Below are 16,302 nucleotides of genomic sequence, written 5' to 3'. Positions count from 1 at the left end.
TTTAACTTTCCCTCTATTCTCATTGAGAAGTGCCCAAATGCTGCGTGAATTCCTAGCACAAATCGTAGTTATGAGTCGTTGATCCCTATTATTTCGCTCTATTCTCTTGATATTTTTAATCTCAGCTCTATATAGAGTTTTAGCAGTTCTTAATTTCTCGCGGTACTGGGTTTCAGAAAGATTCAAAGATTTTAAACCACGGATCACTCTTCTGAGCCCTCTCTTGGCATCTCTGATTTCTCTGTTAAAAGGGGGTAGAGTGCCACCCGTTTTTAACATGTGGCCCTTTTTGGCTGAAGCATGTTGACCTGAAAATCCCAATATCCAGTTTTCAATTTCGTTTATCGTCATATCATGAAAATCATAAAGGCCCTGTATGGTGGTAGGTTTGAGAGCTTCAGATGCCGCTCTGATGTTTTTCTCTGACTATATAATTCTAGTTCCTGAACAATTAGATTGAATATCACCAATATGCGCTAGGGGAGTGAGGAGGATCGGTATAAATATTGAGCAATGCAGCGCAGCATGGTCACTCCATCCATTAGGCTTAACCCACATATCCCTTACTTTGGACTGCATCTCGGGGCTCATAAATATATAGTCTAATGTACTAAGTGATGATCCATTTGCCCAAGTATTCTTCCCTGGTCTGTCCCCAAAAGTGCGGCCATTAATCATTGCCAAGTCCCAGGTTTCGAACAATTGTAACCACCCAAGTCCTTCATTCTCCCTCTTGGTATGGGTCATCAAACACTTCGCACTGAGACCTGAATTGGTGGGTATAAGAGTATCGTCAGACATATGGCAATTAAAATCCCCCACAACAGTGATAGCAACATTACTAGTTCTTAATGTCCAGGTAGACAGTAAATCCTGTATGGCCTCTTGTAAGGTGTCCCTTGCTACTGCTCCAGGAGGGTTATACAGATTAATTAATAGAAACCTGCTACAGCCACTTTCAGTAGGATATTCTACTTCCACCCCCAATAACTGGTCTTCAGCTTTACACTGTATTTTCCGGGACTTGATAGTATTGGTAACCCCCGTCAGTAGGCCACCAAAAGGGCGACCCTTACAACCTCGTTTCGCAGGTGATTGATGTATAACAAAACCATCTAACACTAAGGAGTCCAATGACCATGTCTCCTGCAGACAAATATAGCTATGTTGCGATAGGAAGGCAGAAGAACCATTTGTCCTCAAAAGATGTGAGAAACCTCTGCAGTTCCATGACAGTAATGATAGATATCAAAGACTTTGTAACAGCTTGGGTAAGGAATCTAACAAGGACTTGAGTGCTAGTTGTACTTCTACCAATAGTGGACTATCTCCTGCTCCTGTATTGCACTCATTTCCAGAAGATGATATCCCAACTGATTCCTCAGAGATAACTGAGAGATCCTTCTCCTGCGGGTCCACATCAATATCAATATCCACCGCTCTCAGTTCTTCTTTATATTTTCTCAATAATTGCACAATATTTGAAAAAGTACAATGTAGGGCAGATACATTAGGGTTAGGACCCGACAGAGGTTCAATGAAAAGAAAGTCATCAGATTTTAAAATACGGAGTTGCGGAATGTGGTGTAGCCGAGTTAATAGCTCAGAGCGTGCCAACCAAGAGTTCTTGTTCCTGGGGTACAGATTCTTGATGAAGCATAAGCGATTATTCTTGATTTCAGGCACTTGCTTCTGCTGTTCCAAGAGAACATGCTCAGTCGGGTCCTCCGAGGACCGTGTCTCCGGAGCAGGCTCAAGGTGGGAGGGCGTGCTTACTTCACAAACAAGCACCGAGTCCTCCAATGCAGTTTCCTCTAGGTCCATGGCCTGGGACTTATCTTCAGGTATTAACCAATCTGTAAGCGGACCTTTTTTTGTTGCTGCTCGCAAGGCGGCTCTCGTCAGTCTTTTTCTGGCTTTTTTTGAGCGAGTTTCGAATATAGGTCCTGCCCCTGCCGTAGGAGATGGGGCTTGTATTATAGCCGACTTGTTTTTGAGGGCCTTTCTGGCCAATCTACGTTGTTTACGCGTGAGGGGGGCTTGGGGACGATGTTCCAAATCTTGTTCCTCTGTCTCTGTGGGAGTATCTTCAATTAAGATGTTGCTATGAGGTGACCCTTGCACCGTTTCCTTCACCTTCTCGTCTGCTTGTTCTTCCATCTCCTCGGCTATTTGGAGAGCGTCCGATAAATTAACTTCAGCTTCTTCTCGCAGAATATCCTTCGAGTTTAATATCGTGGAAATAGAATTGGTGTTAGATAAGATACGTCCCGTCATCTGTAGCAGTATCTTCAAAGCAAATTGGAGGGAAGCTACAGTCGTTTGGAGCTCAGCTAGCTGTGTAGCATTGGATTGGGAACCAGTGCTCTCCACCATCTCGTGGTCTGGCTCGTCCTCCATTGAGGCCATTGCAAGGTTCGGGGAGAGGGATAGACGTTCCCCACTTCCAGCTATATTATGTCCCCCTAAATCAATATTCATGTTATTTTCTTTCTGGGGCGAAAAGACTTTGGATATTATCTGTGGCGTGTGTGTCTGCATCCCTCTCTGTATCGTCAAACACAGATCCAAAAGAGAATTATTATCAATGTCATCAAAGTTGGAAGAATTTAGAGAGGTGCCTCCTGTGTTTGCCGGTTCAGTCGTCTCCTCAATTGTAGTTGAATTGGTCTCTGGAGGGGGGGTTCACAGGGAAGAACTCCGTAATAGCTCCCTGTGCTACAGGTAGAGCATATTTCGAGTTTTTCTTAGCTTTACCTCCCTTTCTATGGGTCTCCTTTGGCTCTTTTATAGCAGGGGTCCTGTTTTTCCGTAGGTTATAGATCGAATGCTGCGCTCTTTTTCCCCGCTGCATCTCTGCGTTGTCTCACTCTTTCGAACGGCTAATTACTAAGCCGACTGAAAAGCAAAAAAGGGGGGAAAGAACTGCTATCACCCGGTCCAACCCTGCAGTACGGAGGGGGAGGATTTGTCCAACGTTACCGCCAACCCTCCAATAAGGGGGAGACCGTTAGCAGTAAATACCGGGTCAAAGGCCGTAGCCCGCAGTCCCCGGCTTATATACCCCTTTTCGCTTCTTAGTCAGGGCGTAGAGAAGGGGACTTATGGATCTGCGCACCAAATATCAATCCCCCAGCGCACCCCAACAGGCTCATACACGGAGGATTCCGTCGTACAGACACCTCCGGAGCCCAACTCGGAGGCAGAACGGGAGGGAACAATTGTCCTCCACCCCCGCCCTCCACTCACCCCTCCTTACTTCTGTATCACCCACAAGAGCAAAATGAGGCAGGTCGATCCCTGCACTCACTAGGCGGGGACACCAACAGGGTAAAAAAGGGGGGGGAGGGGTCACCCACAAAAATACAGTGAGGCAGGTCAATCCCTGCACTCACTCGGTAGAAACACCAACAGGGCAAAAAAGGGAGGTGCCGCACCCACACCAGGCACCTCCAAGGCCCCTTCTGGCTGTAAGACCTCCTCACCTAATAGGTGCACAGAGCAACTCTATCCAGCTCTGCCCAGCTCGTCGCGGCCCTTCCCCTGCACCGCACACTCAGAGGACCGCTCCTTCCTCGCGTCGTCCTTCTAGGAGCCGGCAGCGCCCAGAATGGGATGCACCCGCACAGCACAAGGCTCCCTGTACGCTGTGCCACTGAGCTCGACTCCATCTGCTCCTTCGCGTCTTTCGGCTCCGCACGTTCAGTTAGAGGAGAGGACCCTCGCTCCTGCTCCGTACGTCGCACATCACATACGTGTCAAGCCGCACCTCTGCTCGTCAACGGCAATACGCTTCAGAGGCCGCTTCCGACACACTAAGTATCTATAATATATGTATATTTTCATATACAGTTGTGGGGAAATTCCAATGCTTACCAAGCTCTCTCTGTCAATTGTACCCGACACCAACCCCCGGATCCCATAAGATTTGGCCTGTCTGCTCAGCTGTGTGACCAAGTGAGCTACTGAGCTGACCCTTGGTGTAAACAACAGTTCCAAGTACACTGGCGTGGCTTCCGAGAACCCCACACCACTGCTGGTTCTGAGAAAACCAAGAAATAGGAAGCAAGGGTGCCCCAACGTTCTTTGCATCAATTGCTTTATTTACACCACTTTAATTTTTCTCTGAATTTAACTGTACCTTTCACATCTCCATGTAGGATGTGGCGAGCATGGAGGTACTCCAATCCCGCCAGCACCTGTTCCATGTAATGCAATGCCCGGTCTTCTGGTAGATAGCCTCGCTCCTGGATTAGCTGACCAACAGAACCACCTAAAAAGAAATAAATCGTTATAGCCAAACATTCAAAAACTAACATTACACAAACGCAAAAGATGCAAATTCCACAACTTAACCTTTTTCTCGGTTCCACCTGAAACTTCTTACTGCACTGTCCTCGTGCTTTTGGTTGCCATGTGATGTATGCGGGAAAAGCACTGTCATATTAGACGGTAATATGCTCCTGGCCCCAACTGCGCAGTAAGAGAAATGGAAACCAGCCTGCTTGAGTGATGCTACACTTAAAACCAAAATGGGCTAAATAAGGATGTTAAAGAAGATTGCCAAGAGAAATGCCATGGTTATGATTGATCGAAACCCTGCCATCTATGACTTTTAAAATGCAAAAATTGCCATGGTAAAGTTGAATTGTTTGCATAGATATAAATTACCCTCTAGAGATTCAGCGCTACCTCATACCTTTCTACAGGAAACTGGTTCCTTTTTGGGACTACCACACTTTAACACTTACAACTGAGTTCATGCGGTTGGAGAGAAGTTATGGGTACTGTTAGGAAGCATTCTTCTTTCTGTTGCTTTCACTCCATAGACATCAATGAGACACCCTTCCTATACTATTCTTTTGAACCATGCCATACTTTGGGAGATAAGTGAAGGCTTTTTGCTCCACTTACATTGCTATGCTCATCTGTTTTGGGGCCCTGATCAGTCCCTATGGCTATCACTGCAGAATAAATCTGTTCCCCATAGTAGTTCTTTGTTTTGTTTTTCCCTACACACCTTAAGTGAAGTGTGTAAGGGACACTGTGTCCATGTAACTTTATTTTTTTGCAACTTTGTGGTTACTTGCATATGCATGATGTGTCCAGTATGGGCTGGTGGCAGCGGATGCTTCTATTGTGCTTTCTTTTTAATAGTGCTGTGCACTTTTGCATTTTAACGCTTAATATCAATTAGAGTACTACATACTGTAAAATGTCAGTGCCTGCCCTTTGGCCATCTTGTAGGTTGACATTTTTCCTGCTGTGAAGTGGCTTGGTTGTCCATGTACGTCAAGCCCTTTCCCACAGAAGGTGCCAGCTTTCATGGGAAAAGTGGCGGTCTGTGTGTGTGGCCCTATGTCCACATTTGTACCATAATGTGCCTGTTGCTGGGCACATGTAGTGGCCAGAGGCTGTCCTTATTAGACACTCCCTGGCAAGTTTGAATGGTGCAAATGCTGGCCATTGGTTTGCTGGGTCAACTCCAGCCCGGATTCTGGATAAGAGGGGGACAATAGCAGCAAATAGACAGATCATTGTTGGAGTCAAGGCCCCGATGAACGAGAGCAGCCCGCGGTAGACCAGGAATTTGTTGCTGGAAGATCACCAGCAGTGTTTTCTTCACTTAACCAGCGTAACCCTATTTCCCTTCAGATCTCAAGACCACCTTCATTAGTGCTTCAAACCCCTGCACTGGTGGAACAACCAGCTCCGACTGCTGCATGAAGATCCAGCTGCAGAACAGTCCGGGCACTGTCCTGTGGGCTAGCCAGATGTCCTCTTGGGCTCCTTTGTTGCAACGGTCGCCATCCTGAGTTGCACCTTGGGACTCTGCAGATTCTCAGCTTATGCAACACGAAGCATTTCCCCGAAGTTACAGCTGTCCACCACGAAGAGGGGCCTTGCAGGACCAGTTTCTTTGTTTCCACTACGAGGATCGTCTTCTGTCATTTCCGTCAAGTGGCCATCGCTTTCTGACACCTGCATTGTATCCTGGGGGTCCGCAGAAGTAGTCAATGGAATGCTGCTCCCAAAGTTGGTGTGTCCTGAGTGTCCGGATGTCCAGAACCGGTCCAATGGAGCCTGGAACCACAAACTAGCTGGCTCCAAAAACCTGATGCCTGAAGTGACCTCTGCACCAGAGACCCCTGGACTTCCTCCAACAGAACCAAGGAGTACATCTAGAAGGTCTAGAGATTGCAGAAACTCTTATGTGGTCCCTGAATGAATCTGAGACCAGAGAGTGAGTAAACATACTGTTTCGCACCTACCCCATCTCCATAGGGTTCTATGGATGTAAAGTCCTAACCCTATTTCTTCCTTGCTTAGCCCTGAACAGTGGGGTTCTGGTGTGGTAATCCTTCCCTGGGTCTACCCTTAAGTGGTTAGATTGGGAGAGGGTCTGTTGAAGACTTTCCTCTAACTTGTATTAACTTTTGGAACATTTACAACTACTTGTTGGCATAAGCCAACACATATGTAACTTCCTAATAGAGACTACTAACCTCCAGAAATACTTTTATTGGGACATTTGACCCCAAGGACACTAGCACCCTGCTATTCTAGCTAGGCAAGTACCTTACTTATAAGGTGTTGTATGGCGTTTGCTACTCCTTTGTTCTAAACCTATTAGTTCTCAAAGCATTGATGAATTACCTGGTTCTATCTTCTTTATTCACTTGCTTTGCTACACTTAGAGTTAGACATAGATTGCAAGATACTGTATTTAAAAGAGAAGTGTCAGTACTCACAGCTGAGTACACCAAGGTGAATGTGTACATAATAATCGTGAATGTTTTAGTGTGTTACATTTCGGCAGTTTTTCATTGATAAAGAGCCTTCACCACTATCATGCCCGCCTATGACTAAGTCTTGCTGCTCATCCACACTACCCAGATAGTTTGGCTAAACATTAGTTTGTCTCTGTTCATCAGAATAGGATGGCAGCTCAGAATCTGTCCACATGGGCGATTCTGAATATCCATCTGAACAGGTACAAACCCAAATCAGTTGCCAGGTCAGTATTTCTCATACAGACAAATGCTATGCTGTGTCGGCACCCTGCTTCTATCTGCAAAGTTGTGCTCATATGCCAAGATTAACTGCACTATTAGCACCCTTCTACAAAGGGTAGCTCTACTACTGCCGCCCGATCAGATTTAAAAATAAAATCCATTTACATGGCAACAAAAACACCCTTTTTAATTCAAATATAATACACCCTAAAAACGTTAATCCCCACTTCCACTGGCAGTAATTATAATTCTTGTGCTGAAATCCTATCCTATTCTTTCATTTTTAGCTTCTAGTACTGTGCCTATAGGGAGAAAGGGGCAATTCACCTCTTACAATTCCCAGATTTATTTCCATTTTATAATACGAAAGATGCTTTTATTCTTTATAACCCATAGTTATGGCTGCATTTCACACGTGTTATGTATTATTGTGCTTTAAAAAAAAAAAACGATCTAAGCCCATTCCCCTGTGCCCACCAGACCTCTGCACCCACAAGGGAATGCTGCCAAGACACGCAGTCCTTTTAATGAGTCCCCTATTAAGTGTACTCTGGTGTTCTCTCACCCTCTTGTATCTTCATAAAGATGGTGACCCAGGCACCTTCCTTCACGGCTCCATACACTGGGACCACATGTGGCGCATCTAATCCTGCGCATGTCAACAACTCCTCTGCACGAAAACGAGTGACATGCATCTGAAAAAAGAAAATATCAAAAATGTGGGCAGCTCTCCAAAAACAAATGACAAAACGAAGGAATGCATTTGGCGAAAAGATGCAAAAGCTTTGGACAAGGAAAAATTAAATCTCTGAATCGTTGGTATGTACATAATGTAACGGGAACCTTCAGCATGTGATCTTTTAATTCCCTTGCTGACACTATTGTTTTGCTGGGGGCAGGCGGAGCTCTTTGCACACTACAGTTGGAATATTTAATTATCTGCCAGGGGCAGACATTTTCTCAAGCTTTAATGATTAAGAAATACTAGCAAACGACCCAGCAAGGTAAGATTAGTATTTCGCAATAACATGCCTTTGAAGTGTTCCTGAGATTGACCTCTTTAGGATTCTTCATGCACCGTCGTTTTTTTTCCATAATCCTCTATTTACGGGTAGTTTCTTTTCAGACAAAAACTGAATCAATTTCCAAATGTTGCTTTTGTTGCTTCAGTAAAATACTGTCTAACAAATTACTTCTATAAGGCAGGTGCTGTCCACCATCAGATCCGTTATACTAGACCTAGCAAGCTACTCAAGTCAAAACTTGAACATGTTTAACTTAACATCAGGCAGCAACAGTTAGGCAATGTTGACGTGCATATAAATAATCTTTTTTTTTTAATCCTCAGACATGGAGGTGGAACAAAGGAGATTCCTCATTCAGACGAGATGTTAATTAAGCAAGAAACTCCGAGCTGGGGGGCCATTACCGTGCGCTGTAATGACCCAGGACTTTCGTTAAGGCCCTCAGCTTCGCTCTGGCCTGCAGCTATGGCCCTGCCTGGATTGCAAGCAGTGTTCACAATCAAAAGTAAACACTGGCTGGCATGCTGGCACGTCTGGATTCCCCATGTAACTTAGGGTGAGACCCAAAGTTACTTAAGTATGCAAATTAACAAGGGTGGTACTGGGAGTCCCTCTGCCAGACATTAGTCCTGGTTACAAGAGACTTACCCAGAGTCTTAAGCTCACTATCTTTCACAGAGAAGAAATATCCATATTTAAGTAACTTTGGGTCTCACCCTAAGTTACTAGGGGAATCCAGACGTGGACCCCTTGCTCACTATTCTTAGAGAGGCACAGCTCCTCCCTACTGATGAGGTCCAACCAGATTGAAACACATGTCTGGAGATGCTGTTGGTACTCTTGTTCAGACGAGAATTGCTTAGCATTTTGGTGCTGGACTGCACCAGGGCAGGACAAAAACCGATAATGTTTGGATATTTCTTCTCTGGAAAAGATAGTGAGCTAAAGACTCTGGGTAAGTCTCTTATAACCAGGACTAATGTCTGGCAGAGGAACTCCCAGACCCCCCTTGTTAATTTAAATATCAGTGAGACAGAACCTCTGAAAATTCTAATTTGATTAGTTGTGTAGGAGTTTTATTTACTCTTCTCTTTCCTCCTCTTATTAACAAACTGAGCAACAAGTTAAGGATTTCCAACAAAGAAACAATTTGCATCCAAAGTTGCGTGAGGTTATAACCGGATTCATGAGCATTCCATTCCCATTTATTTTGCTAGGACACAAACTCCTATAGGAATGGATAGGTTTGATTTGATGCGTTGGTTAACGGAGCATAGACATTTTATCTACAGCAGACCGACAACAAAACTGGCCTTACAGTCATTTGTAGCTGTAATTTCTTCGGCCCTTCCTTAACCCAATGACTAGTGACTTGGTTGCTACATTTTAAAAACTGATGGTATTTGTATCTTTGAACAAATGTTCGGTTCAGAACAAGGGAAATGCCATAGCACTTATGACAATCATGCCACCACCCTTCTTTCATGCTAAGAGTCGGTGCTAAAATGAGTGTGTAGTATACGTTTGTTCTACTTGGCTCCTGGCACTAGAAAGCAGTATATTAAATAATTAACCCTTAAAGAATGCCCATTAAAGAAAGACAAGTCATTACAATAGATCCTCTGAGCTCAATACTGCCACCTAGGTTTAATCTTACATTAAATATACTGTGCAAAAATCTAACCCTGTGCAGAGTTGCAGAAGATCCACCTTATGGCTTTTAGTAGCAGGCAGATAGAATAATTGTGTTGTGGCCGGTTAATCTTTGTAAAGGTAACCACACTATATTGCGCTTTATGCAGGATTCCAGCCTCCAAGCATGGAACCGGCTTTCAAAACCGTGCTGCTCAGTGCTTTCTTGTTTCCAAAACAAGCATGTTGCCCCTTCGCTATCAGATCTAGAACGTCCTGAAGATATCCAACAGGACGGCATAATACTTTCTTACTCTCAGCATCCCTGTGGGTGTTGCTCTTGTCGTGCATTCAATCCATTTGAATTTGAGGCCAAGAAGAAGTAAAACATACTCTACTGTGAAGCCATTTTAGACAGTATCCTTTTGGAATTGTAGAGGGCAGAAGGGCAATGGCTGAATCACAAATAAAGGTAGAGATATTTTTACTGCTGACAAAAGACTGAATTCGTTTAATGAAATGGCTGCCTCCTACAGAAACTGAACGTTGTAGGAACCCCATTTTAATCACATTTTTTAGTAAGCAATGGTCTTCATTTTGTCAATTGTATAGTTTCATTCATTTTGTATTCGGATATTACATATTGTGTTGGAGTGTGTAAACTGGTCAGTGTTTTACTAATACTATGGTTCGATTTCTAGCATGCATCTTGCAAAGAGATAGCCACACCAGTTTTTCCTTGTGCCAGATAGTAATCGGGGAGACAAATTAACTGCTGTTAAGACTGTACGGGTTCTATATTCTGCATTAATTACTATTTGCCCTCTGGATCTGTCCATTCACCTTGGTGGTTGTATGCGCTTACCTTTTTTGCAGCACACTGGAAGCCTGTGGTTTTGTCCTTCACGGTGTACACTTCACCAAACGAACCAGACCCCAAGACCTTTGGGAACTTGGTCCACTGGACCTCTTCACGGTATTCATAATCTACAGGTTTCAGCTTCTGTGAATTAAGAAAGGTAAATTAAGAAGAAAATGACAACCAAACCTGGGTATCATGTGAAAGACAGCTGGTCAGGTCACGTGACATAATAATCAGCATTTTTGGGAAGCATGACAGACAACCAATAGCATGGGAGGTCAAGTGGGCAACTAGAAGTGGGAGGAAAGCCTGTGGGAGGCCCGGAATCACGGAGTGGAAGCACAAAAGATAATTCTTGTTTGGGGTAGCCGTTTACAGCCAGAAGCATGGGGGAAGCAGCTGAAAAGGCAACCAGAGCCATGTTGTGAAGGAAAGCCTCAACACCACAGTTACTTATGGCAGGGGTCATCGGACAGTAGGATGCATGTGGTCAAGCATGGGAAACAATCAGACGTGTAGGAAATCGCAAGAGAATCTGGATTGCAGCCACAACACAACAAAAAACACTATTCTGCTGTGCGCAAATACTTGCCTCAAGCATAGGCCAAAAGGTTGCCAAAAGCGGGCATATTTCTGTACAGGTCACCAGCCGTTCATACAACAAGCTATGGAATTCTATCAAAATCTGCAGCCAGCAGCTTTAGGCTAGGTAGCAAAGTTTTGTCATGGCTCAAATAATTTAATTCCACAAACGATCAGAGCAGGTACATGTGGGATCCATTACGTCCTCCATATATACCTTGACCTGCTGTATTCCGCCAAGCTCCTCCTTCTTACCATATTTACGCAATATGGCTATTTGACCTGTGGAACAACAATCTACGGCTCAAACTTTGGATACTAATTATACACATACAATAAGTGGTATGGAAAGGAAGGAATTACATAACGGAATAGAAAACAGGCATTTATAAATTCATAATTCTCCAGGCTTCACTAAGCAATTTCACCCCACAAAGGCGCTCGATGGAGACAATTATAAGTTTGCAAAACGCTGCAAATGCCCTTAAACCTCCTTAGTTTGTCGTTAGTGCAAAGACTTCACTTTAGATCATTCTGCCTAACCCACACAGGGAAGTCGAAGATAGTTTCTGATGTTTGCCAACAAGTATTCAACAAAACATTCCTTAAGGCCATATGCATAAATGTCACTGTGCCCAGATCTATGAAGAAAAAAGCTGTGGGCAAACTCTAGCAGCAATGAGTGCGCAAGTGTAATAACCTACCCTACCAACTGTGTGAACACGCAGTAAACGAATGAATTATAACAATCACTAAAACCATATGATGAATGCAAGGGAAGCTGTTGAGGAAAGCAAGCATTTGTAGATAACAAAAGCACCTATTTTTGTATCAAGACATACTATAGACTAGAATAACCCCTATACAAACCAACATTACCGTATGGACAGGTGGCACCAAGCCAATCAGCGTGCTAAGAACACAGCTTCATTCAGCATTTATTTATTTTTGGCTGTGCCAGGCATCTAATCTCATGCCTGTGACTTAACGTTTTAGGATGGGCAGGTCCCTTAATGGCTTGCTAGTTAATATGTGGCTTCCCTGCTACCCCACTGGACAGTGAGGGATAAGCCTTAAAGGGAACGTTTTATAACACTCCTAGGCTAAAGGTCGTATGCGTGTGCTCCTCTGTGGCCATCTCTTCTGACTTGGCAATCTTGGTTCAATTCCCCCCAGTCTCCTCAAAAAAACTCGATTTATTTTGTTAAGGCAAACAATAGGTTCTGCTCCATAACAGCAATTAATGCCATTTGGAATTATGCCAAGTTAGAAAAGCGTGTGAGCCAGTGAAGCAGTGAATAGGAAAACAACCTCCACGCGTTTATTTAATGGCACTATTTTTGCATGCTATTTATTGTTAGACCACGTGGACAACCAGTGTGCGCTTGCATTGGTGTAGTATGATTTTTGCTGGCGGTAATAGTATGTAAAACCTAAAAGGAACTGAAAGCAACAACACATCACCAAGTCGAGGGAGGTCCAGGCTTTTAGGCTTTGCAGTTTTTGGTACCACAAGAATCCTTCCATCCCGACTTCAGCTCTAAAGAGTGACCTGCATGTTCTGCACTGAAAGGTTACAAAGAAATGGCAATTGCTACCCCTATGCAGTTTATAACTGGTACTTCCATGCACATGTGGTTCTCAATTGTTTCCGGAAGATAGGTGCTTTTTGCCGTGACCATAGGATGATTTGGTGATTTACGTGCATGCTAATGCAAGTTCAAAACTGCAAAATCTGTTACTCAATGGTTAAGGGCCCGATTCAAGGAAATATGCGCAGTACCGCGCGCCGAGAAGGACACTGCGTGAGCCTGCACGCAAAATAAAAAACGTGCGCCTCACGTGGCCAGAACGCCCCATACACGCCCACATGCAAAGCATAAACAGGCAGAAAAGCTACCTTTGCGTGCTCACCCGGGCGCGAATACACACACCCTTCAAACAGTGCCTGTGGTCCCCTGCAAGCAGGCCTGCATTTCAGGGACCCTGCACAGGGCCCCCGTAACTGTATCTGGCACTCCGACAACATGCGTATGGAAAATCGTAACTCGGTTGAAATCTTGAAAAATCTGCGTGCGCGCCCCCATAAACTGTTCCTGCACCCTGCTACACTGCATACATGAACCCCTAGGTTGGATCGGAACCCCAGTTACGTAAACGCAACCTGAAATCCAACATGCAAACCCATCTCTGCGCTGCAATTACTATGTGCAAGTGTACTTAAGCCTGCCTTCGGGTGGCGGATAGTAGGAGGGTCATGCGTGGCCATTTCTCAGTCGAGAGGTTGCGCGATCGAATCCATGTATATGTGTCGTGCCACACAATTGTGGGCATGCGAGAGACTACTTGCAGGTCGTCCCTCGGAGCTCCCAATTTTCACATGTTCTTCACCATTTTTGGTGTTCTGCCCCCTTCCCAGCCCTCTGCGCAAGCCACGCTCACACTCTGCGCGGTGACTCGCGCAAGGCGCGCAGCGGCTTGCAGAGATGTGCCAAGCCTGGGCGAATTCCACGCAAGTCCAGGAGTAGTGCCGCGCATTTGATTCCATGAATCTCCGAAATGGGTTTTCCCCCACAAATAATTCCATGAATCGGGCCCTTAAGGTGCACATGCTAATTTTGTACGCAGTGCTAAATGGTTTACCAGCCATGGATAAGATTTCACTCGCATTTGTTTTTGATATGGGCAGAGAGGTTAGAGACCCCTATAGATTCCACATGTTTTTCATCCGGCACAAAAATCAGGTCTAGTCCATTTACTGGTTGTCCGTGGTCCCGCAGCTTTATCCACATAGGGCAGATAAGGGCAGGCAAATGGCTGGGATTTCTGTGCCATTTTCTGCACCAGGGGGGAAAAAAGGCAAAAACATGCCAGAGGAGACTGCAAGAACAGAAGCAGATGAGATCTGTGTCTGCTTTTGCATCAAATACGCTCACATCAAAATGAGGCCATAAGGAACAAGTTACTTAACTGTAACTATTGTTCTCCAGGAGGGGTCTGACACAGATTCACATGCTCACAAATATTCCCTGTCGCCAGGCTAGGAATCCTCGGTAAAAAGAAAAACAGTTTCACTTTCACTTGCAAACTGCATTTCTCCTCTAAACCAATCACTGTCCTCTGGGTCATACTGTCCCCATCCAATGACGGCCCTCTCCCTCAGACCCTCCTCTCGCAGCCATCTTCAGATTTGGTAAGCACGTAAAGTGGCAGTATAACCAAGAAGAGCCGCAGAGGGGACGGAGAAAGGGTTTGCATGGGAATCCATGCCAGACTCATGCTGGAGAACAATAGGCATGGATAGTCTGGCATGGATTCACATGAATAACGAATACACAGCAGTACAACATAACACAACCACAGGAGGTGGCAAGGCACAACAGAAGCAATCAACTCTTACGTCTGGTACAGACTCACCACAAGCCAACAGGTTGCATAGCACTGATTGGCCGGCTCTGGACTCCTCCCTTGAATGCCTGTCAATGCAGTAGAACTTTGTGAAGCTGTGCATGGACCTCTACGTAGCAGCCCTGCAGATGTCCTGCAGGGGCACACCAGCTAGGAACGCAGTCGTCGCAGCGATCACTCTGGTGGAGTGGCCTCTCGGCGACCGGGCAGTGGTCAGTTCGCCAACCGATGACACTGCATGATTCAGCCAGAGAGCCACCTTGAGATGGAAGCCTTAAACAAGGACTTCCCATGGTTCACAGGACCAAAGTTCACAAACAGCTGTGAAGTCTTTCAAAAACTCTTTGTGCATGCCACATAGCACTTCAGGGCACGAGCAAAGTCCAGCGACCGCAAGGCCCTCTCAGCTGGTGAAAAAGGTTTTGGGAAAAAAACAGGTAACATTGTGCTTCCATAGCACCACCCTTGAATCGTGGTAACTCAGCAGGATAGGGCCTGTATCTCACCCACCATCCTGGCCAAGGTGATGGGCACAAAGAAAGCCATTTTCCACAAGAGGAACTTGAGAGGGGCCTGATTCATCGGCCCAAAGGAGGCCCCAATGAGCTTTGTCAGAATCACATTGAGTTCCCATTCCAGGGCAGGAGCCTTCACTGGCAGGAAAGAAACGAAAACATCATTTGAGGAATTCCTTGACAAGTCGATGAGGCCAAAGTGAAGACCTTCCTGGAGACCTCATGTAACGGGAGATAGCCGCCAGATGTACCTTGATCTAGGCGCGCGCCAGTCTGGCCTTGGCCAAGGATAGCAAATATGGAAGAATCTGCGGGGCTGTGACCCTCAGAGGGGTAATCTTCTGTGACCGGCACCACGTAGCGAAAGGCTTCCACCTGTGACCATAGCACATCAAAGTCGATGACGCCCTGGCGAGGAACTTCTTGAGTCCGCAGGCAACTCATATTCTACATACTCTATGGATGCAGGAGCAAAGGCCTCAGGTTGAGTGATCTTGGGTCCTGATGCAGGATTGCGCCTCCTTCTATGGCGAGAAGATCCATGACCGCTGGTAGCTTGATCGGAGGTGACGCTGACAGGCTGAGAAGGTCCGGATATGAAATCTGCGTCGGCCACGCTGGGGCGACGAGTATCATCCGGCACCGACACCGAGTGTGTTGATAGCTCATAGCCGGAGAGGCAACGGAGGAAACGCGTAATGAAACATCCCTTCCCACGGGAAGGAGAACGCATCTCCCAGGCTCCTCGGTTGGTGGAATCTGCTGGCAAACCTCTGGCATTTGGAGATCGCTGCAGTTGTAAACAGATCGATCTGGGTCCTGCCCCACTTGGCTAAGATGTGGTCCACCTGGTCCTGTCGAAGTTCCCACTCGTGGCAGGAGCACAATTCCCTACTGAGGGAATATGCAATGGTGTTCTTGACTCCCGCTAGGTGAAGAGGGAGGAGGAACATTTCTTGTACGACAGCCCAGTGCCATAATTCCTGTGCTTCTCTGGAGAGAGCACCGGGGATCGGGTGCTCCCTCGTTTCTTGATATAGAACATCATGGTGGTTTTGTCTGTGAAGATCCTCACCACCCTGTCCTTCAAAGACGGAAGGAATGACTTGAGGGCTCAGAACACTGCCCGTAGAGCCAGGATGTTGATACTTCTCCTTCGGTAGCCAAAGGCCTCTGGCGTGCAGACGTCCGGTTTGAGCTTCCCAGCCTTCCATAGACGCGTCCGTCGTGACCGTTTCCTGGAATGGGAGGTTCTGAAACCC

At 45.8% G+C, this 16,302-nt stretch overlaps 1 protein-coding gene across 2 annotated transcripts in view; it reads right to left on the bottom strand.

Moving 5' to 3' along the window:
* Nucleotides 1-16,302, bottom strand: part of MAP3K14 (mitogen-activated protein kinase kinase kinase 14) — a 204,215-nt gene that overhangs the window by 62,937 nt on the left and 124,976 nt on the right. For both annotated transcript variants that reach the window (XM_069634217.1, XM_069634218.1), the window contains exons 6-8: nt 10,539-10,676; nt 7,582-7,711; nt 4,142-4,273 (exon numbers count right to left, since the gene is read on the bottom strand). In XM_069634217.1, coding sequence (XP_069490318.1) covers nt 4,142-4,273; nt 7,582-7,711; nt 10,539-10,676 — 400 coding nt within the window. The remainder of the gene's footprint in view (nt 1-4,141; nt 4,274-7,581; nt 7,712-10,538; nt 10,677-16,302) is intronic.

The sequence above is a fragment of the Ambystoma mexicanum genome, chromosome 13 (assembly GCF_040938575.1).
Source record: "Ambystoma mexicanum isolate Mex_15411 chromosome 13, UKY_AmexF1_1, whole genome shotgun sequence".
Classification (NCBI taxonomy): domain Eukaryota; kingdom Metazoa; phylum Chordata; class Amphibia; order Caudata; family Ambystomatidae; genus Ambystoma; species Ambystoma mexicanum.
This window is presented reverse-complemented; position numbering and strand designations above follow the sequence as displayed.